The sequence below is a fragment of the Neltuma alba genome, unplaced genomic scaffold (genome assembly GCF_004799145.2).
Source record: "Neltuma alba isolate B1F8T4 unplaced genomic scaffold, ASM479914v2 tig00013529_pilon, whole genome shotgun sequence".
In the NCBI taxonomy this organism is placed as follows: Eukaryota; Viridiplantae; Streptophyta; class Magnoliopsida; order Fabales; family Fabaceae; genus Neltuma; species Neltuma alba.
In genome coordinates, this window is record NW_021637745.1 from 20378 (window position 1) to 45698 (window position 25321).

Genomic DNA, 25321 nt, shown 5'->3' on the forward strand with positions numbered 1-25321 from the left:
GTTCAATGCAAAATGTCATTCGTTTAAGTCCGAAAATAAAAAGGACCAGACAGGGTCCACCATAACCAAAGAGATTAAAGGTCACTAACTACCAAGAAAAATTGTTTTTTTAAGCAATATTACTTTGAACGTCATAAAATCAGAACAATATCGCCTTATTTTAACAAATCCAAACAGTCAAATGCCAACATCATGCCACGTATTTTTCCATTACGATCACGGCGCACCAAACTATTACTGATTTTTGACACATCTCCTGAACCTTGTCATAAGACCTTCATATTTGTGAGAATCACCAACAATGATGAATAACAAATAAAGAGAAGATAGAGGGCAATTGCGAAAACTAATTCAAATTATGTACAAATCCAATAGAGCCAGCCAAATTTAACTGAATTTCTTAAAATGTGCAAAGTGATTAAAATGACCTTATTTAAAAAAAAAAGAAAAGAAAGGGAGTATGGTCTATTTCTATCAACACACTAGATGTTCACATTCAATGAAGCTAAAAAGTAATCAAATAACATCTGATTTCACATTTTTACACATGCAGACTCTTTGGGATATAAAAGTCTCAGCTTATTACAAATGAATGATCCACTCACTGAGGATTTTACATTTTTACACAATCAAAGTCTTTTCCACCAAATGAATGATACACACAGGAACAGTGGCCATTTCAATTCACCGAACCCAACCAAATCCCAACAACAGTTAAAAGCCTGCATTTATATAATGTCGATTACCAATGCCCAAATAGGATAGACTAATAGAAGGACTATGCCGATTGTGTTTGATATGCCGTGAGCTTTTGTGAAGGAATTCCTGAAACCACCAGAAGCCCGAATGTGTTCCTGCAGTAAATAACATGCAATGACAAGGCATATTGCCACGCCAACCCAGCTGCTTCTCAAGGTGCTAGCGAATAGACTTGGCGCCACAACTATAAGCAGAATCAAAGCAGCAGGCAATTCCAACCAATCTGCAGTAGCAGTAACGATTGCTTTCAAGCTCTCTCTTTGGTAAATGAAATGGAACGCAAAATACAATGGAAAAAGTGATTTTGAAGATCGAGAATTATTCTCGTATCTTAACTTACTATAACTTAAAAAGACACAAATGACATTGCAAAGAAAGGAATGACCTCGTTCCGAACAAGCCCACGGTAGTATAATTTTTGAAAAAAACATGAATAGAATGAAGTATACATATCTATAAGAAAGATGCAGAAATTGAATTGGTTATAATTTTTTGATGTAACTATCTTAAAGGTGGCTCTCGCTCAAAAGCGTTCCTCGAAATGACTACATATCTATTTACAATTCACTTAGTCAGGCCTAATGAAGAGTCTTTCAAGCACAGACAGAGATACAATTGCATATGATATGGATCAGTTAAAAAGTACGTTTCTTATAGAATAAAATATAGATAACAAAAAGTCATAGCAGCACAAAAGCGAAGAAAAAGTATGGGCACTGTAGATCAGACCCAATATAGACAAGAACAATGATTATGATTTAAAGTCAAATGAAATTATACTATACCAGGGAAATGCCTTGGAAAGAAAAGCCGTAACACAACCGCAATAAAGGCTACCCATTTCCCAAACTCTCCCCTGCATAAACATGCAAATAAGTAGCTTGATAAGAGAAAAGAAGCAGAGTTTTGGCACTGAACAAGGTTGGCACCATGGAAGAGTGACGGGTTAATCACCTGAAGAGACCAAAAACTATCGAAGGAAGGCTCAAGAAAATGTATGGAATCAACAACGATGTAAGAATGTTTGTCTTCCAGTTCGTACGATCCAAAACCAATAAGTAACTACAGTAGACAGATTGAAAACAGAATTTATAAGCCAAAGAGAAGTGTATAATCAAGGAAACAGTCATAGAAACAAGCCAAGATGCGACAACCATTACATCAAATCGGGAGTACAGGAAAGAAAAACAAGTGCAGTAAGTAAATGAATATTCACACTGAAGTAAAATGGTTTCTAAATCATAATCATTTGGTCTTTTGCTTTAATTTATCTACCATTTACCATGTTAGCAGCACGGACTTCTCTTCCATGAGAGTTGAAATAGCAGTATTTAAGACAATGACTGAGTTGGTCACAATATTCAATTCAAGAATGGAACAAAAGTCTAGTTCCTAATAACATCAATACAGAGAAATAAAGATAACTCTAATCCAAGAGACCCTGCCCCTGTCAATCTGAATTGTTGAAAACATCCAATACAAAACCCAATACCAAAAACATTTCAGACTCGGCAAGCAGCAAAATATTGAACTGATCAACTGTCAGATCGATTCAACAGGAAAACCTCTTCATGCATCTTACAGGTAAACGGGTGCAATGCTAGTGATGACAGCAAAATCCGTGATTTTAAAATCAAAAGTATAGAGGCCTCACATGAGTAAACAGATTTCGACTGAAGCAAAGAAAATCCCACTCTGAACTAATTGCAAGGTGATACGAAGAAAATTGAGCATGCTGTATAAGAACAGAAAGTAGTAGAGGAGGGGTAAAAAGAGTGTGAAGGTTCGTACATGGCGGAGATGGAAGCAACCCACTGAAGGAAAGAGGTGCCGAAGCCGAGGCCACCGAGTTTGATGGCATGGTGGGCGAGGTTTCTAGCGGCGCGATTCAGATCCTGGAAATCAGAGTTGATCAATTGGAGGGCTTCATCTTGGGAATCGGTTCTCATGGCTAAGAAGCTCTTCGTCTTACCCATGGCACTCCTCCGCTAGATCACTCAGCAGAAGAATCGGAGCCTTGAAATGGAGGGAGACGCAGCGAGAAATGGCACGTGGAGGTTTTTGAATTGCGAAGCGATACGACCGAAAGGACATGTGGTTGTCACATTCGGAGCTATCAGAAGATTCCAGCGTTCTCCATTGGATCTTATCTGGCATTCGCTCAGAACGGATCAGGATGTGACTCGGGGAATAAATTAATAGGTGGAGGACGGCGAGCAGCGACACGAAATCTGAAAGGGCCAACCCGTAAATTACGTGTTTTTATTTCCTTCTATCCGGCCTGGAGTTCCAATAAAGTGGCATATGCCCACGTAACCCATTTTGCCGAGCTCAATCTTTCTGCAAAGCACAAGCTATCTCTCAGGCCTTTTTCCCCTGGTTCAGTTCAATTCACTTGTACTCTCAGATTATTCCCACCCTCTAGTCGGGGGGAAAAAATATTTTTACCTATATTTGATATGAGAGAAATGGAGGGAAAAAGATGAAAATTTTCAATCGTTTGAAATTAAAAAATTGAAAAATTTACAGTTAAAAACCTTTAACTAATATTTCTTACTATTTTACATGTTTTCTGTATTAAGATTTTATAATTTTTTTCTTTAACTTTTTAAATCAAACTATTAAAAAAAATGTTCTCCTCTCTTTTATTTCTCACATATTAAATTTACTCAAACCTGTGAGCGCCTTGATGCCGCCCAACTTTTGTGGACCATTAAAGATTGGAACTAACAAGAAATGAATGGTGTGATTTATAAAAAAATTTAATTTTTGTATCCAAAAATTAATGAAAAACTAGGGAAAACGTAGCATGAAGCCTGAAATGAGATTGGAGATGGTTAAAAGAGGATGATCACAAAATCGTTTTAAAAGAATTTTAAAATTTTTATTATTTAATAATTGACTGAAACTTAATGTTTAATTCTAATACTATCTCCGGTCCTAACTATAAGAGCTAGTTGACTAATTTGAGAAAATTAAGGAAAGAAGTTAAGTTAGTTATTTATAATAAATATGTGCTGTCTTTCCTAAAATATCCTTGTTAGTAAAGTATATTGGCTAGAACTGTTATTATTAGAAGGATGACTTTCAAAAAAAAAAAATAAATATAAGAGACAAAATGAATTGGGATTTTATACTTAGGACCAAAATAAAAATCAAACAAGATTTTATATTAAGGATCAGAAATAGTAATTCAGTTTTGTTTTTATCAAAATATAGATTTTCAACAGGATATTCAAGCTTTCCTTGCTCCAAGAGTCAAACACATTCTTAAAAAACATAGCCAATGTTTCCTGCACGATAACCCTTTGCCCTGATATGGACATGTGGCACTTCAAACAGGAGTGGGGAAAAAAAAGTGAAAATCACAAAAAGAGACCTTTGAAATGAAAAAATTACAAATAAAAACTCATTACATCATTAGTATTGGTTTTGACAATAAGTAATAAGCAAATAATAACAATTCTTGTGAATGGATACTTATATGCAATTTTTTAATTTTTAAGATCTTTTTTGTTATTTTTCCAAAAATAAAAAGAAAGATTTGAAGAATTAGTCTTGGGAGAATGCGAAAGAAAAGAATCTTAAAATTGCATAATGGTAATAAATTTTTATAAAAGTTTGTTGTTATTTTCACATCAAACGTAGTCAAAACTTATTAAGGTATAAAGAAACAAACATAATTTGAGATTTAGTAATTTTTATGTTCTTTTTAAGTCTTATATCAAGTGTTTTATATCTATTAGATCAGGTTCTCTAATTACGCATGGTTATATCCTAATTTAATCCAAATATTTTTCGTTTCTTTTCTATCATTTTCCCTTAAGCTTATATATTTAACCTTTGTTCAGATAGAGAGAAAAGTTGGGAGGAAAAAAAAACTAATAGAAAAAACAGAGGAGGAAAAAAAACTAGCAAAAACTGGAAAGAAAAAAAGTGAGAGAAAAATGGGCCTAAAATCCGCTCAATTTTCTTCCAAACATTCTTTCCAAGCAAAAGAAAATGAGGAAAAAACACATATTCCATCATTGTCCTTGCGTCTTCCCCTGTTTCTCGTTAAAGGATTTTTTTTTTTTTTTTGGGGAGACTTCAAATGACTAAGTTGAACCTCCTATCTATAAATCATTACCAGTATCATTCTGCCGTTAGAGCTGTTCTGAATTTCCCCCCAGCATTACAACATGTCAAGAACCTCGTTTTTTAATTAAGTATAATTTTTCGCTTTTATTTTATCTAATGTTAAAAAGTTAATCACTTTTGTCCTTTAAAAATAACATTTTTATTAAATTATTTGATTTTCAAATATAATAAAATGATTATACTAGATACTATATAGTTTAATTTTAAATTATTTGATAACATTAATATTAATATAATTTTTTATTATGATATTTAATTTAGTTTCAAACTTGATATATTTTGACATAGAAGTAAAAATATTTTAATCATTCAAATATTTACTTATTTTTTCTCCTTGTTTTCTCTCTTCTACCTAAACAATAGAGGTAATAACATCTTTTTTAGTTTTCTCTTCTTTTCATTTTCTCTCTTATCATTTTTTCCTCCCTACTTTTTTTTCATATCCAAATGGAGGGTTAATATGATAATTTTGTACAAATAAATAAAAATAAGTGGGCTTTAGTATTAATGATATCAATAACAAGAATTTGTCATAAAAACATAATATAAAAAATACATAAGTATTGAAACTTAAGTATAGAAGGCTTAACATGCCATTTTTTTATAGTAAAATAACATTCCGAGACAAGTTAACAATTTTAGGATAATAATTACCTTAGGTTTAACAATTTTAGTTTGCTGTGTCAAATGTACAAATGCAAAAGGAATTTTATTTCGTACTCACAATTCCACACTCTTTATCACTAAAGTTTTTCAGACTATCGTCCAAAAATAAATTTTCAGGACTACTTTTTTGATTAAAAATTTCAAAGTCCTTACGGAGTTGTCTTTAAAATTTTTTTTTTAAAAAAAAGGGACGAGAAAGCTAGATGAAAATCACATGGCATGATTTCTTGCTTAGAATTTAAAAATTGGAAGTAGCGTGGATGGAGAAAGAGATTCGAATAGAAACTAGTTTGAAAAGAGGAATTTGATACATCTTGGCCATAATTATTATTGTAATCAAAGTCTAATTAATCTTAATCATTCATGCAATCTATAATTATCATTATCATGGTTTATTTACATTTTAAAACTAACTCACAGCTACAATGAACTTGTGTTTGAGGGTACCCAAGTTTCAACTTCCAAAACTAAAGAGAACAGGTAATTCAGTCTTGTGCTCTTCACAATATTTCGACCACTCAACCTAAATAACACAAGGCCCCTAGACTTGCACTTTTCTATCCAACTTCTGAACTTTTTCCCTTTAATTTCTTATGAATCATCTTCAATTGATTTGGAACTCCCAACATGTAATTACAAGTTACTAATTTTGTCTACATTCCTAACGACTTGGATATTCTATAGTATTAGTATTATTTATTTTCAATTAGAAGGACATACATTAACTAATCACCTAAGTTATAAGCAGGATTGAATCGGAATCTTCCTACTTATGTGAGAGCTTTTGGAAGTTACTCGCTCATGTACCAATATAGGAGCTAATTAAGAGTTTTGCCTTGATCATAAATAAATCATAATCTATTGTATCTTCCAAATTTATAACCTTTTTAAATCATTCTTACTAACTGCATGTATCAAATAATAATCTTCATATATGAGCAATTTTTATTGCAAATGATTAATATATCTTAAGGAATCCAACATATATTTTTTACAAATAACTAATTTAGTTAATTTTTAAATCTTCATGAATTAATTATTTAATTGTTATATCCAAAAATATATTTCTAATCCTTTAAATTTAACACTATTATTAGTGTCATTTTTGGGCCAAAATAATACTGTTAGTCTCCTTTAAAAAATTGTTAATTCAGCAATTTAAATAATGCCCACTTGTTTGTTTCAATTTTTTTCAAACATATGCAAATGTGAAAAATATACTTTTAAATATGTATTATTTGATTTTTTTTCAATTGATTATTTGATATTAAGATATATGAACATGAAAATATGTTTCTTTCAGATATAATTTTACTTCAAGATATTTAGTTTTACATAGTTTTATTGTAAACTAAAAATTTCTCTCTCGTATGATGCATAAACTAGTATATTTGATTGGATTTATAATTAGACAGTATTTACATTTAATTCAATATATTTAAATCTCAATTAAGATATTATTCAAATATAAAATTAATTATTATTATTTTTCATTTGTGCCTCTAATTGAAATCTCATTTAATTATAATGCTCCACATTTAATTCAATATATTTAAATCTCGATCAAGATAATATTCAAATCTAATTAATTTAATATATTCAAATTACACTTTGTTATACCCGACTCATTTTTAAATAAATCAGATATTACAAGATTTGAAGAATATAGTTAGTTGATAGTTGATAATTAACGATTGACGGTTGATGGTTGATGATTGATGATGATGGTATGAGATATAATAGATCAGAATATGAGAATATTTTTGTTAGTGTGATATTTACCAAATTTCTTTTCTTCATATCTTTTCACATTGCTCTAAACAAGTGATAACATACCTTTCCATCTTTCCTTTTTTTTTTTAAAAAAAAAAAACCTTCTGTATACCCACATCACCCCTTTTATACACCCACACATATATATAGAAATTCCATACCCTTATCTTCTTTATATAGAAATTGCATACCCTTATCTTCTTTCACACAACTCGCCATCATCTCACCGTCGCCCACACTGATCGTCTTCCCCATAGCCCAGGTCTTGCATCATCTTCATCCGGAGAAGGGAGGTAAGATTTTACTCTTCTGTTCCCACTTAGAATTAGAATTGGTCAAGGTGTCATTTTGATTAGATAGGTAGACGCTATATTTAAATGCAGGTAGAGTCATATACACAATGAAAGCAAATTATCTACCAAATCGTGAAGTTAATGGGATTAGTGCCACGTTACGTAATTACTAATTTTCTCCACTTACAGATCGAAATTCATAGCACATTGCAGCTAGGTAGAGTCATATATATACATATATAGAAAAATGAAAGCAAAAGGCAAAGATTTGTTGAGCGATTTACCAGATGACATTCTTCACCACATCTTCTCCTTCCTGGGAGACAACAACGTAGTAAGACTTCAAGCCTTGTCTAGAAGGTTCCAGAACATTTGCTTCACCAGCCCTTCTCTCTGCTTATCCTGTCATCGTGATCCTCACAACTGCTCATGCAAACCTATCTCCAATTTCACCAACTCTCTCCTCCAACATCGGCCTCGTGCTTTGAAAATTGAGAGACTCTCTTTCTCATCATCCTGCTTCGAACCCAGACACCGGAAGCTTCACAAGCGTTGGATCCATAAATTGTCCCAGGCTTTCCTTGTGGATGAACTCTCTGTTATTGACAGACTACCCTCCGTTCTCAAAATCCTTCCCAGATTTCAGTCCTTGAAAGTTCTGAAACTACATATGATTCGTCCCGTCTCAGTGAAGCTTCCTGAGGTAAAACTTGCATCTCTTGAGACCCTTCATATGAGCCGCATGATAACTAATGATCCAATGGGCGAGTGGGTTTCTGAGAGTTTCCCATTCTTGAAACATTTGCTCCTCGATCGAATCTTCCTGGAGAGCGATTTCAGGGAGACAAACCGACAGGGCATCACAATACGAAGCTCGTGTTTGGAGGATTTAGACATTCGCTATTGCTGCCCTTACAGGACTGTGAGGGTCATCACAGACAACCTGCGAGGCTTTAGTTACACCATATGTCCATTTGGTTACATCTGCGGACATCTTGTTTATGACTATGAGCATTCGCTTGAGATCTCCGCACCTATTCTAGAAACCTTAACCATAGCTGGTTTCCCGCAAAAGCTTCATTGTGAAGGAACCTTCAACAATTTGAATCTCGCTGCTCTCACTACCGGACGACGGCTCCACTATTCAAGAAACCTCAGTACCTTCATGCAATTAAATGAAGCTCTACGCTGGGCCACAACACTGCATACAGATGTGCGTGTGCTTGAGGTCAGTTCACGAATCTATTTTATACTCCTCCGGTCCTAATTATAAGACCCAATTGACTTATTTGAGAAAATTAAGGAAGTACGTTAAGTTGGTTATTTATAATAAATAAGTGTTGTCATTCCTAAAATATCCTTGCTAATTAAGTATATTGGCTAAAACTATCATTATTAGAAGGATTATCTTGGAAAAAAATGCATAAATATAAGAGACAAAATGGATTGGGTCTTATAATTAGGACCAAATAAAAAGTCAAATTGGGTCTTATAATAAGGACCGGAGGAGTACTTTACACTCTCTTCTATACTATACAAATATACAATTGGATTTAAAAGAAAGATTAATAAATATTACTTCCTCTGTTCATCATTATAAGGCGCTTTTAATTAATCTCATGCAGACCTAGAAAAACTGTTTCTGTTAGTTAATGTCCTGATTTGAGCTCTGTTTTTTTTTATTATTTGAATTTTGCTTTGCAGGGTCTACATATAATTAGGGAGGCACCTATTTCATTTGGAAACGTTGTTCACCTCCGAGTACAGATGCTAAAGCTCTATAGTGATGATTATGATACGGGGGAGGTGGTAATTACTTTTTTGGAAAGAGTGCCAAATTTAAAAAGTCTTACCCTCGTGAATGACAGTCCAGGCAATTCTAAGGAGGTATGTATGTATATTGATTTGGCCATTTAGTTTATTTTAATAAATTGTCTTATGTAAAAAAATAAAATTGATTTGGCCGTTATACATATATATATAATGCAAACCTAACAATCTTGGGTGTATCTTTTTCATGTGAATCCTAATTTGTTTAAAAAATTTTCAGGCACATAGGTTTGACAAGAACATAGGAAGAGATTGTAGGCTGGATGGATGGAGGGAAATAAAGGGATTGAAGAAAGTAGAGTTCATAATAAGAGAGATGGACGAACAGGTGGCTTTTCTAATAGGGATGTTGAAGGAATGGTGTGTAGACTTAAAGGAGATGATACTCAATTACCCACCTTGTCATCACGAGTCCATACTCCCTTATTTGAAGAGTTTTGAGATGGCTTCTAATTATGCATCACTCTCAATTAATTTTCTTCCTGATCATTAGGATAGCAAGACGATATGTCACTTTGTTTTCTTCAAATTATCAATTTTTTCTTTATTATTATTATTTAAACTTTTGCTAAAGGACCTATGTTGAGCTTGAGCAAATATTATATATTTCTTAACTTTCTTTTTCTCTTTCAAGTAAATGACAAAATAAAAGACACTCCCTCCATTTCTTTTTATATGATATAATTAAACTAAATTACGTTAATCAAAATTGGTTAAAGATAATCATAAATGATACTCAAGGGGTGGGGTGATCCTCGCATGGCTTGGAGTCCGATACTGATATTTGTCTCTCACGACCTTCACCCAAAAAAACATGCTGGTTCTTAACTATCGTCCACGTCCACCGAAGCTTCATTAAGAGTGAATAATTTTTTAATGAAACCAGTTTCAGTATTCATTATAATGATGAGCACCATAATTTATATTTCACCACAATGATGAGTAATATGGGAAGATTTATTTGTTTATATAAATTGCATATAAATTCAATTGAAAAAAAAACTTCGTCTCTCATATTTTAATAAAATTTCGTTTTCCCCACTAAAAGATTTATTTGTTGCTATGCATTTTAAAGAATATAATTTCTCGTATATAAGAATTCTCTTGACTATTCTTTTGTTTCCTGCTCTTCATTCAAATAGTTCAGAATTTGTTTTTAAAGCACGGTTTTGGCCCTGGTTTTCACTATTATGCATGTGTTTTCCTCAACAATCTTATTAAGCACTAATGCTCTCTTCGGATGGAAAGAAAAGTTGGAAGTAAAGAAAACAAGATGAGAGAAAATAGAGAAAAGAAAAAACCAGAGAGAGTAGTTCGTGACTTTTTTATTAGATAATTTGTTAATCGATTAATTGGTGCGGTGAAATTAACTCTTGATGTTATCCTATTTTTGGAACTTGGATTATTAAAATTTAAACTTCAATTTGTATTATTTTGAACCAAAAATCAACTAATTCATTAGTTGATTAATTGGGGGAGTGAGGAAGCAGCAATGAGCGAGAGAGGAGCAAGGAAACAAGCGAGCAGGAGATGTCGATCAAGTGAGACTAGAGAATTAATGGACTATGAACATAGAAGGACGAATCTTCAAACCGCCGAGTAAAGAAAAGTGTTCAGTCGAGAAAAAAGTTCATGCCCGATTTTTTGAAAGAAGGAATTAGGAAGTTCAGAACAAAAAATTAATAAACATCTAAAAGTTGTTTTCTGTTTCTAGTTTTGCAAAACAAATTTCTATTTTTTTAAAAAAAACAGTAAACTAAAAATAAGTTGCCAAACAAGATTTTTTTTTGTTTTTGAAAAATAAAAAGTTGTTTTCAAAACAGGTAAACAAACAAACCCTAAACCTTTGCATAACATAAAGGAGCACCTGCTCTTGAATTTGAAAGCCATCAATACTAATACCATCTTCTTTAGTGGCCTAAGCAAGAAAATCATTGGGTTACAACAAAAAGTCAAACAATGTTGATTGAATCAGACACATTTGGCAAAGGCACCACGGTAAGCCCGTAACGTTAAGACTTTATTGAGAATTTAAAAAATGCTTTAAATAATCTGAAAAGTGAATATAGAATTGATTTTATATGTTCCAGGAAAATTTTATACTGCTAGGGAAAAACATGCAAGCTGAATATTGACTGATTGAACTACCTTCAATTAAATTCTCAAGTAACATGTACAACGATCCTCCCCTGGAATCGAACTAAGAAAATCAAAGCAGAGGAAGAGAGGAAATGAAAAGAACCTGATGACCACCACTAAGCAAAACTATGATCATTTCAAAATCATACTTGAAAAGGTTGAAGTGTGCAGCAAGCTATAAACAACATTGAGAAAAAGTAATTGAAGTACCTCAAGATTCTTGGAATGCAGAACTTTAGTATTAATAATATTAATAACAAGAATTTGTTATAAAAAAAATAATACAAAAAATACATAAGTATTGAATTGATAAAATCAAGTATCTTAAGCATGTAAGGCTAAGCATACCATTTTTTTAATAGTGAAATGACGTTCCGAGACAGTTTAACAATTTTAGAATAATAATTACCTTAGGTTTAACAATTTTAGATTCCTGTGCAAATGGACAAATGCCAAACGGGAAGAAAAAAAACCGTGATAATGTTTTCTCTCACATACTTTTCTTTATCTATATTTGTGACTTGAAATATTTTATGTAGTACTCACAATTCCACACTCTTTATCACTAAAGTTTTTCAGGCTATCGTCCAAAAATAAATTGTTAGGACTATTTTTTTTATTAAAAAAAGATAATTAATCTCTGGGTCCTTATAGTTTCATCTAATTTTTAATCATGTTCCTATAAAATTTTTGTTCTTTTAATCAAATCCTTTTATTTTTATGTGTTTTTAATTAGGCCTCTTTATTTTTTTTTATTAGGTTCTTATAATTTCACCTATTTTTAAATAAGGTCCTTTGTAGTTTTAAAAAAAATTATTTATTAACGTTATTCTTTAAAATTAATCTCACTTTTAAATTAATAATTATATAATTGGACAAAAAAATTAATATAATCATTTAGTAATTACTAATTAATCATAATAATCAATTATACTTAACAATAAATTATTTATAATTATATTCTAATTTTAGAAAATTTTATTATTATAATTTGAATTTTATAAATACAAAAATTATAATTGAAAAATCAATAATATATGTGTTTAACTAAAAATTTAAAAGAATATTAACATAAGATTATTATAATAATTTATTATTTATAGAATATTATTATTCATAGAATAAAAAATAAAAACTATAAGTCTTTAATTAAAAATAAGGTAAAATAATAAGGATCTGATAAAAAAAATTATAGGGATCTAATTAAAAACCATTTAAAACTACAATGATTTGTATATTAATTATCCCTATTAAAAATTTCAAAGTCTTTATAGAGTTGTCTTTAAAATTTTTTTTTTAAAAAAAAGGACGAGAAAGCCGGATGAAAATCACATGGCACGATTTCTTGCTTACAATTTAGAAACTAGTTTGAAAAGAGGAATTTGACACATCTTGGCCATAATTATTATTGTAATCAAAGTCTAATTAATCTTAATCATTCACGCAATCTATTATTATCATTATCATGGTTTATCTAAATTTTAACACGAACTCACAGCTATAATGAACTTGTGCTTGAGCGTACCCAAGTTTTAACTTCCAAAACTAAAGAGAACATGCAATTCAGTTTTGTTCTCTTCACAATATTTCGACCACTCGGCCTAAATAACACAAGACTCCTAGACTTGGCACTTCTCTATCCAACTTCTGAACTTCTTCCCTTTAATTTCTTATGAATCATCTTCAATTGATTTGGAACTCCCAACATGTAATTACAAGTTACTAATTTTGTCGACATTCCTAACGACTTGGATATTCTATAGTATTAGTATTATTTATTTTTAATTAGTAGGGCATACATTACATAATCACTTAAGTTATAAGCAGGATTGAATCCGAATCTTTCTACTTATATATGAGAGTTTTCATACCATTAGATATTGACAATAAATTAATTTATTATCCTTTTGGAAGTTACTCTCTCATGTACAAAATATAGGAGCTAATTGAGAGTTTTGCCTTGATCATAAATAAATCATAATCTACTTTATCTTTCAAATTTATAACCTTTTTAAATTATTCTTATTAACTGCATGTATCAAAGAACAATTTTCATATATGACCAATTTTCATTGCAAATGTTTAATATATCTTAAGGAATCCAACATATTTTTTTTTTACAAATAACTAATTTAGTTAATTTTTAAATCTTCATAAATTAATTATTTAATTGTTATGTTTAAAAATATATTTTTAATCCTTTAAATTTAACATTATTATTAGTATCATTTTATGGCCAAAAAAATACTGTTAGTCTCGTTTAAAAAAGTATTAATTAAGCAAATTTAAATAATGCCCTTGTTTGTTTCAACTTTTTTTCAAACATATGCACATGTGAAAAATATATTTTTAAATATATATTATTTGACTTTTTTTTCAATTGATTATTTGGGATTAAGATATGTGAATATGAAAATATGTTTCTTTAAGATGTATTTTTACTTCAAAATATTTAGTTTTACATAGTTTTATTGTAAACTAGAAATTCTCCCCCACAGGATGCATGGACTAGTATGTTTGATTAGATTTATAATTAGACAATACTTATGTTTGATTTAATATACTCAAATCCCAATTACAATATTATTCAAATCCAAAATTAATTATTAATTTTTTTATTTGAACCTCTGCTTGAAATCTCATTTAATTATAATACTTTCTATTTAATTTAATATATTTAAATCTCAATTAAGATAATATTCAAATCTCATTAATTTAATATATTCAAATTGCACTTTGTTGTATGTGACTCATTTTTAAACCAATAAGATATTATAAGATTTGAAGAATATAGTTAATTAACATTATTAGTATCATTTTTCGGCCAAAAATTACTGTTAGTCTCGTTTAAAAAATTATTCATTCAGCAAATTTAAATAATTATTTGATATTAAGATATATGAATATGAAAATATGTTTCTTTCAGATACAATTTTACTTCAAAATATTTAGTTTTACATAGTTTTTATTGTAAACTAAAAATTTCTCCCCCCATATGCATGGAGTAGTATATTTGATTAGATTTGTAATTAGACAATACTTGTATTTAATTTAATATATTCAAATCTCAATTAAGATATTATTCAAATCCAAAATCAATTATTAATTTTTTTATTTAGGCTCCTAATTGAAATCTCATTTAATTATAATACTTCTCATTTAATTTAATATATTTAAACCTTAATTAAGATAATATTCAGATCTCATTAATTTAATATAATATTGCACTATTATATCCAATTTATTTTTAAACTAATTGGGTATTACAAGATTTGAAGAATATAGTTAGTTGACAGTTAATAGTTAATAATTGATGGTTGATAATTGATGATAATGGTATGAGATACAATAAATCAGAATATGAGAATATTTTTGTTAGTGTGATATTTACCAAATTTCTTTTCTTCAAATCTTTTCACAGTGCTCTAAACAAGTGATAACATATCTTTCCATCTTTCTCTTCTTTTGGAAAAAAAAAAAAAACTGCATATACCCACATCACCCATGTTACACACACACATATATATATAGAAAGTGCATACCCTTATCCTCTTTCACACAACTCGCCGTCATCTCACCGTCGCCCATAGCCCAGGTCTTGCATCATCTTCATCCGGAGAAGGGAGGTAAGATTTTATTCTTTTGTACCCACTTACAATTGATCAAGTTCTCAATTTGATTAGATAGGTAGACGCTATATTTAAATGCAGGTAGAGTCATATACAATGAAAGCAAATTATCTACCAAATCGGGAAATTAATTGGATTAGTGCCAGGTCACGTAATTACTAATTTTCTTCACTTGCAGATCGAAACTCATACATTGCAGCTAGGTAGAGTCACATATATACATATATAGAAGAATGAAAGCAAAAGGCAAAGATTTGTTGAGCGATTTACCAGATGACATTCTTCACCACATCTTCACTATCAAAGTATTCAATTCAAGAACGGAACAAAAGTCTAAGGTCAATCAGAATTGTTGAAAACATCCAATACAAAACCCAATTCTTGAAAATATCCAATACAAAACCCAATTCCAAAAACATTTCAGACTTGACAAGCAGCAAGATACTGAACTGACCAACTTCCATATCGATTCTACTGGAAAACCTCTTCCTGCATCTTGCAGGTGAATGGGCGCAATGCTGGTGATGATGGAAGAAACAGGAATGTCACAATCAAAAGTATAAGTCTCACATGCTTCAATAGAATTGGACTGAAGCAAATAAAACCCCTTTCTATTCTTCCCCACTATTTCTTCTTTCTCGGGCATCCTCTTCTTTCCCTCCGCTTCTTCCTATGCACATGGAAGAAAAGTCTACTAAGAAAAAGAAAATTATAAGAAGAAGAATAATAATAATCAAACAAATACAAAAACCGAACTTTTGGAGGGTCGGGCTTCCTCCTCTTCTTGCTGTCCATTTCTGGCTTGGACAGCTGCTGCTTCTTCTCGACCCTCTTCTCAATATCCTCTTTACTGAGGATCAAATTATGATTGATCGAGACTTTGTCCGAAACAATGATAGGCGAATCACGCCTCTCCACAAGCTCAAGAAAGCAAGATTCTACGGATCTGCTTTCCTTATACCCGCAACTAAATTGAATTAATGATACAGTGTCATAAAGCTTCCGAGTTTCTCATGAAGGACCCATTACTAACTTTAAAAAAAAAAACTTACTCATAACAATCCAATTCCAAAAACACCACCCAGCTTTCGTTGGGATAGCTCCCGCTCCACAATAGCAATTTATTATGGGTGCATCTGCAAAAAGAGGGTAATATTAAAACCTGAAATTTTAAAAATAATTATTAAAAAAAAAGTATGTTTACTTGGTGAATGCAGGGGTGCAGTCCTCAAAAGCACGAGTCAGATACTCAATTATTTTTTGTTTTGAATTGCTCCCTTCAGTGACTAGTCTGTGGACAGCGTCTGCATCCAGTAAGACAACGTTCTTAACTGTGTTGGCCATTTTCTAAGATACCTACAAATTAAAGAAACAAAAGAAATGCAATCACATAAAGTGCAATAATTCTAACATAACGTATCATAGGATTTGGGAAGGAATGAAATGAAAAGAGTGAGTGATTTTCTAGTGTGATTGTCTTAGTTAGTAATCAAAGGCATTTTAACATTTAACAAGATTCTCGCTCGCAGAAAGTTTCTAACCAATCTACCTTTCTTCACGGGATTTTCAATCATAGAAACATCACCAATATGAGAGCCCAAATGAATAGCATTTTCACGATTCATGAACATAAAGGGTAATCCATGAAACTGAATCCAGAAAGGAGTCCTATCAAACTGTACTTCCCTAACCAACACTTCATCATCCCACAATTGAAGATTTAACAGATAAGATTGAATAGCCCAAAGACGACCATTCAGAATCTTCATGCAGTCTTTGCGATTAGCAAACTGGAAAACAAAGGTGTTCTTCTCGACGTCTACAATTTCTATTTCGCCAGCTAGATTCCAACCCTTCTAAACCATAGAGACTACAGTGCCCCTGTTTAGTTCTTTTGAAACCTCCAAGCATCAGATAAGAGCACCGCCTGACAAAGATCGATGGATTCGCTCCAAGATACGGTCCTAGATAATCACCTTTCGGGAGCCGGAATGGCTCCCTTGTCCACCATCCATCAGATAAACCTTTTCTTGATGTATTAGGATTTAGGGTTTAATTTTTCTAACTCTTAATTTTTTGTCATGGTATCAGAACCCTCTTTTTAAATTCTACAGTAGTACCTCTTGATGGTTGTAGTTGCAAAAAATTTTAGTTAGAGCAACATTTTAATTAATTTTCTAACTCTTTTTTTAAGTCACGGTATCAGAAGCCTCTTTTTTTTTACTCTTTGGGCCTAAAGTATTACTCGTATTAATACACCTCAAGAAGCACATAAAAGCTTTCTTCAACATGGGTTTGCCTCCTTAATGCCTCATCAAGAGCTCACCTACAAAAGGAATAACATTAAACTTAAAAACATAAATATATTTATATATATAAATCACTAAAAAAATATTTTCTTACTTTGTCAGGACATGAGTACTTATTGATTGTGAATTCAAACAAGCCTTAAGACCATAATTTTAGAAATTGGATTGATCATTTTAAAAATTAACCTATAAATTACAAACAGTTCGGTACTTAATAAAGACTCAAATATAAATATACCTGTTGATACCTGGAGTTACTAGAACAAAATTACTTTAAAAATTAGTTTAAGGTTGTAATTATTATTGAGAAAATACATGGACATCATACATAATTGTAATACAATAAAAATTTGAGCAAAACCTAAAGAATTTCAAGATTGAGCAAAATTATGATACACAACTCAAATCTGGTGACTAATGATGCCTCATAATTAATATTGCATAGAAAAATCTGCTGCAAATTCCTAGTCACAAACAAAATTCAACTTGTCAGGTTTTGAAAATGTGGCACACAACTCAAATTTGGTGACTAATGACACCTCATAATTAATATTGCACAGAAAACTTTGCAATAAATTTCAAGTCGCATACAGAATTTTCAGCAAAGATGCACCTGAGTCAGTTCTAGATGTGGGAAAATTTCAAAATCAGACCAATGAAATTAAATTTTCAATGCAAAGGAGCACCAAGACCTAATATTTGAATGGGCACCGCTTAACCTATGCGAAAAAAAAACAAAATCCCAAAGTAGTTAGGATGATAGAGAAAATGTTTGAAATATAACTTGAAGAAACAAGAACATTGAGAGAGAATTTGAATATTATAAAAAAAATCACGTGATTAAAATCATCTCTCATTGAGTGTACGACACTTGAATTTAATCCACTAAATTTAAATATTGAAATTTTAATTTTATGGTTTTAAAAAAGTTCCCTGTTTATTAAAACAGATTGGAATTTCATTTTTTATTTATCATATTGATACTTGAAATATATGTGTAAGTTTTAAAGTTCATGTGTTGATTTTGTAATTTTTGTGCTGAAGTTGACTTTGTAATTAATTCCTATTAAACTTCAATTTAATTTAGAAGAAATATTATAACTTTTTTAAAAGAAATATCTGTTTTGGTTCTGTAATTTAAAAATATTGTAAAGATATACAATGATTATAATTCAAGTATATCTGTCCCCCAACACTACTCACACACACAACAATTCAAAAATATATGTTTTAAAGTAAATATCTATCAATAATAAGTAATCCGTTTGATGTCTTTAACAAGTTCATTCAACTAGTTGAAGATCCAACATGTATATGCCACTTTTTGAGTTCGTAATCATATGACCATTTGAATTCGCCATAATTATCATGCCATAGTGATACCACACTTACATTAGATTCAAAACCTATCTTAAAAGAGGTAAAATTATATACACATATATATAGGCACACAATACACACACATATATATATTGTATTAGAAGAATTTTTTCTATTCTTTAGGTTCATGGGTTTAGCAATTAAAGGGTCGAACAAGCTCACTAAAAGAAATGGCTTTGATTCTAGAAAATGTGTGATCATTAAAACTAATAAAAAATTAGAGGCCTCATTATGAAAAATTAGTTCATGAAAAATTGGAATTCAAGGGGAAATGCAAAATTGGAAGAAAGTGGTCGAACTGAGGAAACTGGTGCAGAGAAAAAGAATGATCCACGAGGGTAGGTTTTTGTTGTAATGGTCTGGGCCCTTATTTTTAGCACCCCCAAAAGAAAACTGATAATGCTTTCTCTCCCATATTTTTCTGTGTTTATATTTGCAGCTTTAAATATTTTATTCAGTGCTTGCAATTTCTGAATTTCACACTCTTTATCACTAAAGTTTTTCAGAATATTGTCCAAAAATAAATTTTCAGGACGACTGAAAAAATGGAAGCAGCGTGGATAGAGGAAGAGAATTCAAATAGAAACTAGTCAGAAAAGACAGATCTGACGCATCTCAGCCATAAGTATTATTGTAATCAAAGTCTAATTAAGCTTCATCATTCACGCAGCCTATAATTATTGTTATCATTATCACAATTTACTTAAATTTTAAAACAAACTCACAATTATAATTTTTTTCCCTATGCACAGGTATGCTCTTGATAAAAGCAATCTTATTTGAGACGTTACCAGACATTAAATACAAGCATCTTTTTTAATGAGGATTTGAATTTTGGCTCACTATAATATTTTTATAAGGAACTAACTTTATGGAGGGAAATCATTGGGGTCCTTTTGGTTCAAATGTCTTAGAATTGTGGGAAGGAAATAGGTTTTCTACTTCTTTTTTTTTTTTTGAAAAAAAGAAAAGAAAAGGAAGAATAGATCAGCTACATCTGTTTGTCATTTGCCTATGAAAGAACTTAGTTATAGATAGTTATAGATATCAACCCTTGGTCAGCATTGGTGAATAAGGAAGATGGATATAAACTCAAGAAAAAATAGCAAAAAGAGACTGCTGAAATAAAAAAATTACATACAGGGACCGATTCATAAAAATTATTGTCAAAACCTATACTAATATTGTCATGGGTCTTTATTTACAATTTTTTTTATTTCGGCAGTCTTTTTTTACCATTTTTCCTAAAATCAATTAAAGAAGCGTACATAATGTATGAATATAATATAGGCTTATATTCGTGGAATAAGCAGACATTATAATCGTAAATTATATTGACTTTTTTTTTTAACAATTGACTCACTTGTTATCAAAAATTTGAACTCACAACTTTATATTTAAAAGAATTTAAAATAAAGTGTTTAACGTCATTTGAATATAAGATTCTCAATTACATTAATCCTAACATAAAATTAAGTATTTAAAATATACTCATCACGCCTTTCCCTCCATGAGTGGGAGGAACAACTTTCTGAAGAATTGATATCCCCTAAATAACCTCAACCTCGAGCCAGCACACAGCATTGTTTGGCTTAAAATATTTGGGGGTGAGTTTTTTTTTAATTTTTTGGTATTTACGCCTGCTCTGTCGGGTATTTTTAATATTAATAAAAGGAGAATTTCTAGGCGGGTAATGCGGCTTATGTGGGCCAGGCAGTGGGGGTCAGATGATCATGACATTAAAATGAAAAGAAAAATTAAAATTGCCATTATAAACCGGTATGCAACACGTCGTGCAATGAATGATGATGAAGATGAACCGTTTGAATACAAACATACATATACATACATATATATATATGTGTGTGTGTGTGTTACGTAGTGCCTGAGATCACAAGAAATCTCTCCACGTGGAGCCAGCTCAATTATATTGAGCCGAAGAATATCACACCATTTTGCATTCCTCATATGATAAACATTTTGCTCGTTCCGTTTTCCGTTTGTGCCCCACCAATCAATCCGCCTCATTTTAATTTGTGCCGTGAATTCTTTGAACTTATATTTATGGGGCCACATAGAGATAAAAAACAATAATGACCACGTAAAATGTGTTTTTACTATTAGAGCTAACACGTCAAAAGAGTCATTGATTCTCATATTATTTTTTTTCCTTTGACTTTACAAGCCCTAGGGTTTATTACGGTTTAATTAATGGCAGAGTCATCTTAAACTTTCACTCGCTACCTAGCTAAGATAACATGTTTAATAAGACTCTATCGTGAAATATTATTATAAACCATACTCACTCATGTCCTTGACACAAAAAAGTTAGACACGGACAAATCATGTGTAGATTTTTTTGGGGTCTGAACAAAATCAAACTCGTTATATTCATTCTGTCGAGATATTCAATCACACTTTGTTATGTGCTCCATATGAAAAATTAAAATATAAAAATAAGATCATATGTAGTTAGAGATTTTAATATAACACACGTAAGTAACCTAATCTAATAAATACTCCATTTATCTATTTTTAGAAGAAACAAGTAGCCAAATCATACAGATCAAAAAGTTGGTAAAATTTTGTTAAACGAGATAAATATATAAATATTATAAGTTTTTTTAAAAATACCCTTATTTATTAAAAAAATATATAACAATTATTAAAATAAAAAATATTTGTATACATATATTGAAAAATATAGAAAGAAGTGTATGGATCTTAGCAAAAAAAATGTGTATTAAAAATTTCAAAATACAGAACCGTACCAATAAATCAGTCATGCCTAACAAATAGCATGTCTCCACACCCCTATGACCTACGCATATTTTATATTTTCATCATGTAAATCCTCAATCTCCACAAGCAAATGTCTGTTTAAAGAATTTCACGCACACATGACACGTCTCCACAGCAGCACACCACCACTTTTCCTGCTGCATACTTAACAAAATCAGACAGAAAACACATTCCAAGCAGATCGAAGGGTATTGATATTATCACCGATCAATGTGATGAAGACTTAGTCAACGAAGTGAACGTCACTGATGCTCCTAGATTTGAACTGCTCTTGCCAACCTCCACGGTGCACGTGTCGTAACGTAAGAAGAACTCCACCAGCATTACCCTACACAGCAGCACCACCAGATTCTTCGCCGGGCATTGCTTGTTATCTTTGGATGACTCCTCTGTCTCTCGTCCGTTTGACCAATAGACATACTTTAGCAGCTTCTCCCCTTCCCCGACAAACCTATGGCCCACAAATGCCTCAGGATTCTCAAACACCCAAGGATCTTTCGTAGCGAACGGCTGAAATCCGAAGATCATTTCTCCTTTCTTGACCTCAAATGCTGCGTCATGAGACTGGATCACCAGATCCTCCCTCGCCTTAGCGTACTGGTAGGGCACTGTAGGTTCGATCCTTAGTGCCTCGTACACTACCGACTTTGTCAGAGTCATCTTCTCCAGCGACGCAAATGTGATCCCGCCTTCCGCCTTCACGACGGTCCTGATCTCGTCGGCCAGCTCCTTGTGGAGACCGGCTCCGGCAGATCCAACCCACTTCATCAGTAAAGGGAACTGGCTCTTGAACCCACCGTAAGCGTTGAAGCCCGCCATAAAAATAAGGTTATGGCAAGCTTCGTCTCTCTTGAGCCCGAAACGCTCCGCTTCGTCCAGCGTCGCCGATGCAGCCGTGGAGAATACGTCGTAAAGCTTCTTGTAGTCTGACTTCACGATACACGCTGGAAACGGGAGTGTTCGGAGAAAGAAATCTTCGACGTAGTCGAATATTTTGGGAAGCCCTGCGGTGGCAAGGGGAGCGAGCTGCACACCCAACCATTTCTCGAAGAGTTTTGGACCATCCGACCCGAGCTCGGTATTCTTAGGGTCTGAGTTTGACCCGCAGAGGAGCCGGAACACGAAGTCGAAAGACATTTTGTCGCTGAAGGTGTTGAGGCTAACTTTGCCATTCTCGGAGACTTTGTCGTCTAGACCGGCGAAGAGCTCCGACGCACAGTCCCTAAAGAGCGGGATGAAGTTGTGGTGTTGGGAAGCGAGGAGGTGGAGGTAGAAGCTTTTGAAGAGAGCATGAGAGGGTTCGGAGGTGTCGAGAAAGGCGCAGACGCGGTAGCCGCCGGTGAACTCGGTGGAGGGCATGAAGGTGCCATCAAGAACGTTGCGTTTCTCGACCTTGGAGTTGTCGAAGAGAATCTGGAAGCTGATAGCGTCGAGGACGGCGATAACTCGGGGGTCGGAAGAAATGAAAGGGCCGGGAGGCATGTTCGTACGGAAAACCGTTGACTTGTACTTCTGGATTCTAGAGGAGAAGAACTTGTCACGACCTTGTCTGTAAAAATAATCGTGTCTGTCGCTAATGGCTCCGAAGAAGCGAAGGCCATAACTTCCAGGTATTGGTTTCAGGGGAAGCTTGGAAGAAGTGTCTGAGGGTGAAGAAGAAGCCATTGATGATGATTGTTGGGTGTTTTCTTTTTCTTGGTGATGGTACAGAGAGAAAGCAGAGCGTAAGGACGTGTGATCAGACTGAGGGTTGTGATCTTTATATCCTTGTGTACTCCTATTTCTATGCATCAAGGTTAATAATGGAGCTTTTGGCCAAAAAAAAAAAAGTTAATAATTGAGCTGGCTACTATTTTTTTTTATAAAAAAATTGAGTTAATTATTTATAATAAATAAATATTTTTCTGATCATATTTATAAAACAGAAAAAGAATGATTTTTTTTGTTCTATTTATAAGTCACCTTATTAAATTTTCAGTATGAATGTACTATTTTGTCTTTCATTTATTATAATGTAGGTATTTTTTTTTGAAAGGAGCATATGTTAAATATGGGTAAAATTAAAAAATTATTATATTTTAATAGAGAGTTAATGCATTTTAAGATTTTTTTTATACCGGTATGAAATATATTGAAAGTACATTATAAATAGAATGAGAAAAGTATTATCGTTTTTAAAATATTCTTTATAATAATATTATTATCTAGAACTACCATTTGATGCAATATTTAAAATGTGTAAATACTTTAAAAATTACTTTAAAAATAGTTAAATATAAGAGGTAAAATAAATTAGAGTCTTATATTTAAGATCAAATTAAAAATCAAATCAATATTTTATATTAAGGATAAAAAGTAACAGTAAAATAGTCGACCACGTGAAATATTAATTGTCTAATTGTTACAGATTAGCTGGAACATGCAAATTAAATGGGAGTGCGGACACCCTCATTTTAAGGCCTTTTTTTAAATTGTTTAACCAGAAGGTCAAGTGCTTGGTCAAAAAAAAAAAAAAACCAGAAGGTCAAGTGAACCGGGTTTTGAAACACCCGGGCATGTGTCAATATTTAAAGAGCTCTTATAAAAATATAATAAACATGTATAAATTATCTATCAATAAGATTTTTCATATCAGGATTTGAGCTTATTTACCCAATAAATTCTTATGACACGTGTTGCTTAAGCAGAGAGAGAAGTTTAAGCCAAGTTAAATGGAAGGGCTCTTCATCTTTTATTTTATGTTTGCTGAAACAAAAATTATTAAGATTTGAATTTGATGTCTCTGAATCAGACTTGAGGGGGATAAAATTACAAAATGCTTTCTTTGAAACCGCCCAGCTCAAATCCACGCACGCGCGTGCCCCCACGTTGTCATTTCCTGATTCGGCGTCAAATGATGAGGCGCGTGTGCGTGGGAGTTGATCCTCTCCACCGTCCTTCCTGTTCTCTTCCGTTTTTTTTTTCTTAGCAACCATCAGGCCAAAACCGCAATGATTAATATTTTATAAAAATAAATATTATTATAATTTTAGATTAAAAAATAGACCAAAAAATTTAAACCATTGAGATTTTAATCCCATGGTTGTGAAGGAAAAAAAAAAGACAGCGAGAAAGGAAAGAGAATGAGAGGAGTGGCAGAGAGATCCAAATCCGTGTGTTTTAAATGTTATCTTCAAGTTATTTCACAAACACGTTTTTCAGATGCAGAGTTGGTAACAGTGCCAAGTTTGGCCATTAATGAATTAATTAATGGAAAAGTTGAATAATGATGTGCTGACGTTCCTTCGTTGGAATCTCAATGATGGAACTTGAGGCAGAACAAGGATGAACCCAATAATTCATGTCAATTATATATAGATTTTCATCAGGTAAAAGAAAGTGTTTTTCATTGGCTTGGCAAATTATCGTCTACTTATAAAATAACATATGTCCAAAGCTTACAATGTACACTTTTGTAATTACCTCTTACGATTTGTTGTATATTTTAATCCATCATTTCTTTTTATATTTATTATTTTTCTTAAATTAATTTATTTAACTAAAAACTGACATACAGTATGACATTACAGAAAAATATTTTAGATAGATCAGGTTATATTTA

General features: G+C 32.0%; 3 protein-coding genes across 3 annotated transcripts; all 3 read right to left on the reverse strand.

The window, feature by feature from the left end:
- Positions 1 to 446: 446 nt before the first annotated feature.
- Positions 447 to 2913, reverse strand: LOC114738118 (cold-regulated 413 plasma membrane protein 1). Its single transcript, XM_028926139.1, has 4 exons — positions 2551 to 2913; positions 1714 to 1821; positions 1545 to 1615; positions 447 to 982 (listed from the first exon to the last, which is right to left on the reverse strand). The coding sequence occupies exons 1-4, from the start codon at positions 2733 to 2735 to the stop codon at positions 729 to 731; spliced, it is 618 nt and encodes a 205-aa protein (XP_028781972.1). The 5' UTR covers positions 2736 to 2913; the 3' UTR covers positions 447 to 728.
- Positions 2914 to 11579: 8666 nt separating this feature from the next.
- Positions 11580 to 16629, reverse strand: LOC114738117 (uncharacterized). The gene is made up of 5 exons (XM_028926138.1): positions 16434 to 16629; positions 16282 to 16365; positions 15986 to 16196; positions 15580 to 15899; positions 11580 to 11758 (listed from the first exon to the last, which is right to left on the reverse strand). The coding sequence occupies exons 1-5, from the start codon at positions 16571 to 16573 to the stop codon at positions 11671 to 11673; spliced, it is 843 nt and encodes a 280-aa protein (XP_028781971.1). The 5' UTR covers positions 16574 to 16629; the 3' UTR covers positions 11580 to 11670.
- A 5025-nt stretch (positions 16630 to 21654) lies between these two features.
- Positions 21655 to 23445, reverse strand: LOC114738115 (allene oxide synthase 3-like). Its single transcript, XM_028926136.1, has one exon. The coding sequence runs from the start codon at positions 23383 to 23385 to the stop codon at positions 21928 to 21930; it is 1458 nt and encodes a 485-aa protein (XP_028781969.1). The 5' UTR covers positions 23386 to 23445; the 3' UTR covers positions 21655 to 21927.
- Between the last annotated feature and the right edge of the window lie 1876 nt (positions 23446 to 25321).

Excerpts from the sequence above, each read along its gene's own strand:
- LOC114738118 (XM_028926139.1), bottom strand. The coding sequence starts at position 2,735 with ATGGGTAAGACGAAGAGCTTCTTAGCCATGAGAACCGATTCCCAAGAT. Across the intron at positions 1,822-2,550 it reads GTTGCTTCCATCTCCGCCAT|TTACTTATTGGTTTTGGATC; the intron begins GTACGAACCTTC and ends TGTCTACTGTAG. Across the intron at positions 983-1,544 it reads CTTTCCAAGGCATTTCCCTG|ATTGGTTGGAATTGCCTGCT; the intron begins GTATAGTATAAT and ends CTGCTACTGCAG.
- LOC114738117 (XM_028926138.1), bottom strand. The coding sequence starts at position 16,573 with ATGGCCAACACAGTTAAGAACGTTGTCTTACTGGATGCAGACGCTGTC. Across the intron at positions 16,366-16,433 it reads TGCACCCCTGCATTCACCAA|ATGCACCCATAATAAATTGC; the intron begins GTAAACATACTT and ends CTCTTTTTGCAG. Across the intron at positions 15,900-15,985 it reads GGAAGCCCGACCCTCCAAAA|GAAGAAGCGGAGGGAAAGAA; the intron begins GTTCGGTTTTTG and ends CCATGTGCATAG.
- LOC114738115 (XM_028926136.1), bottom strand. The coding sequence starts at position 23,385 with ATGGCTTCTTCTTCACCCTCAGACACTTCTTCCAAGCTTCCCCTGAAA.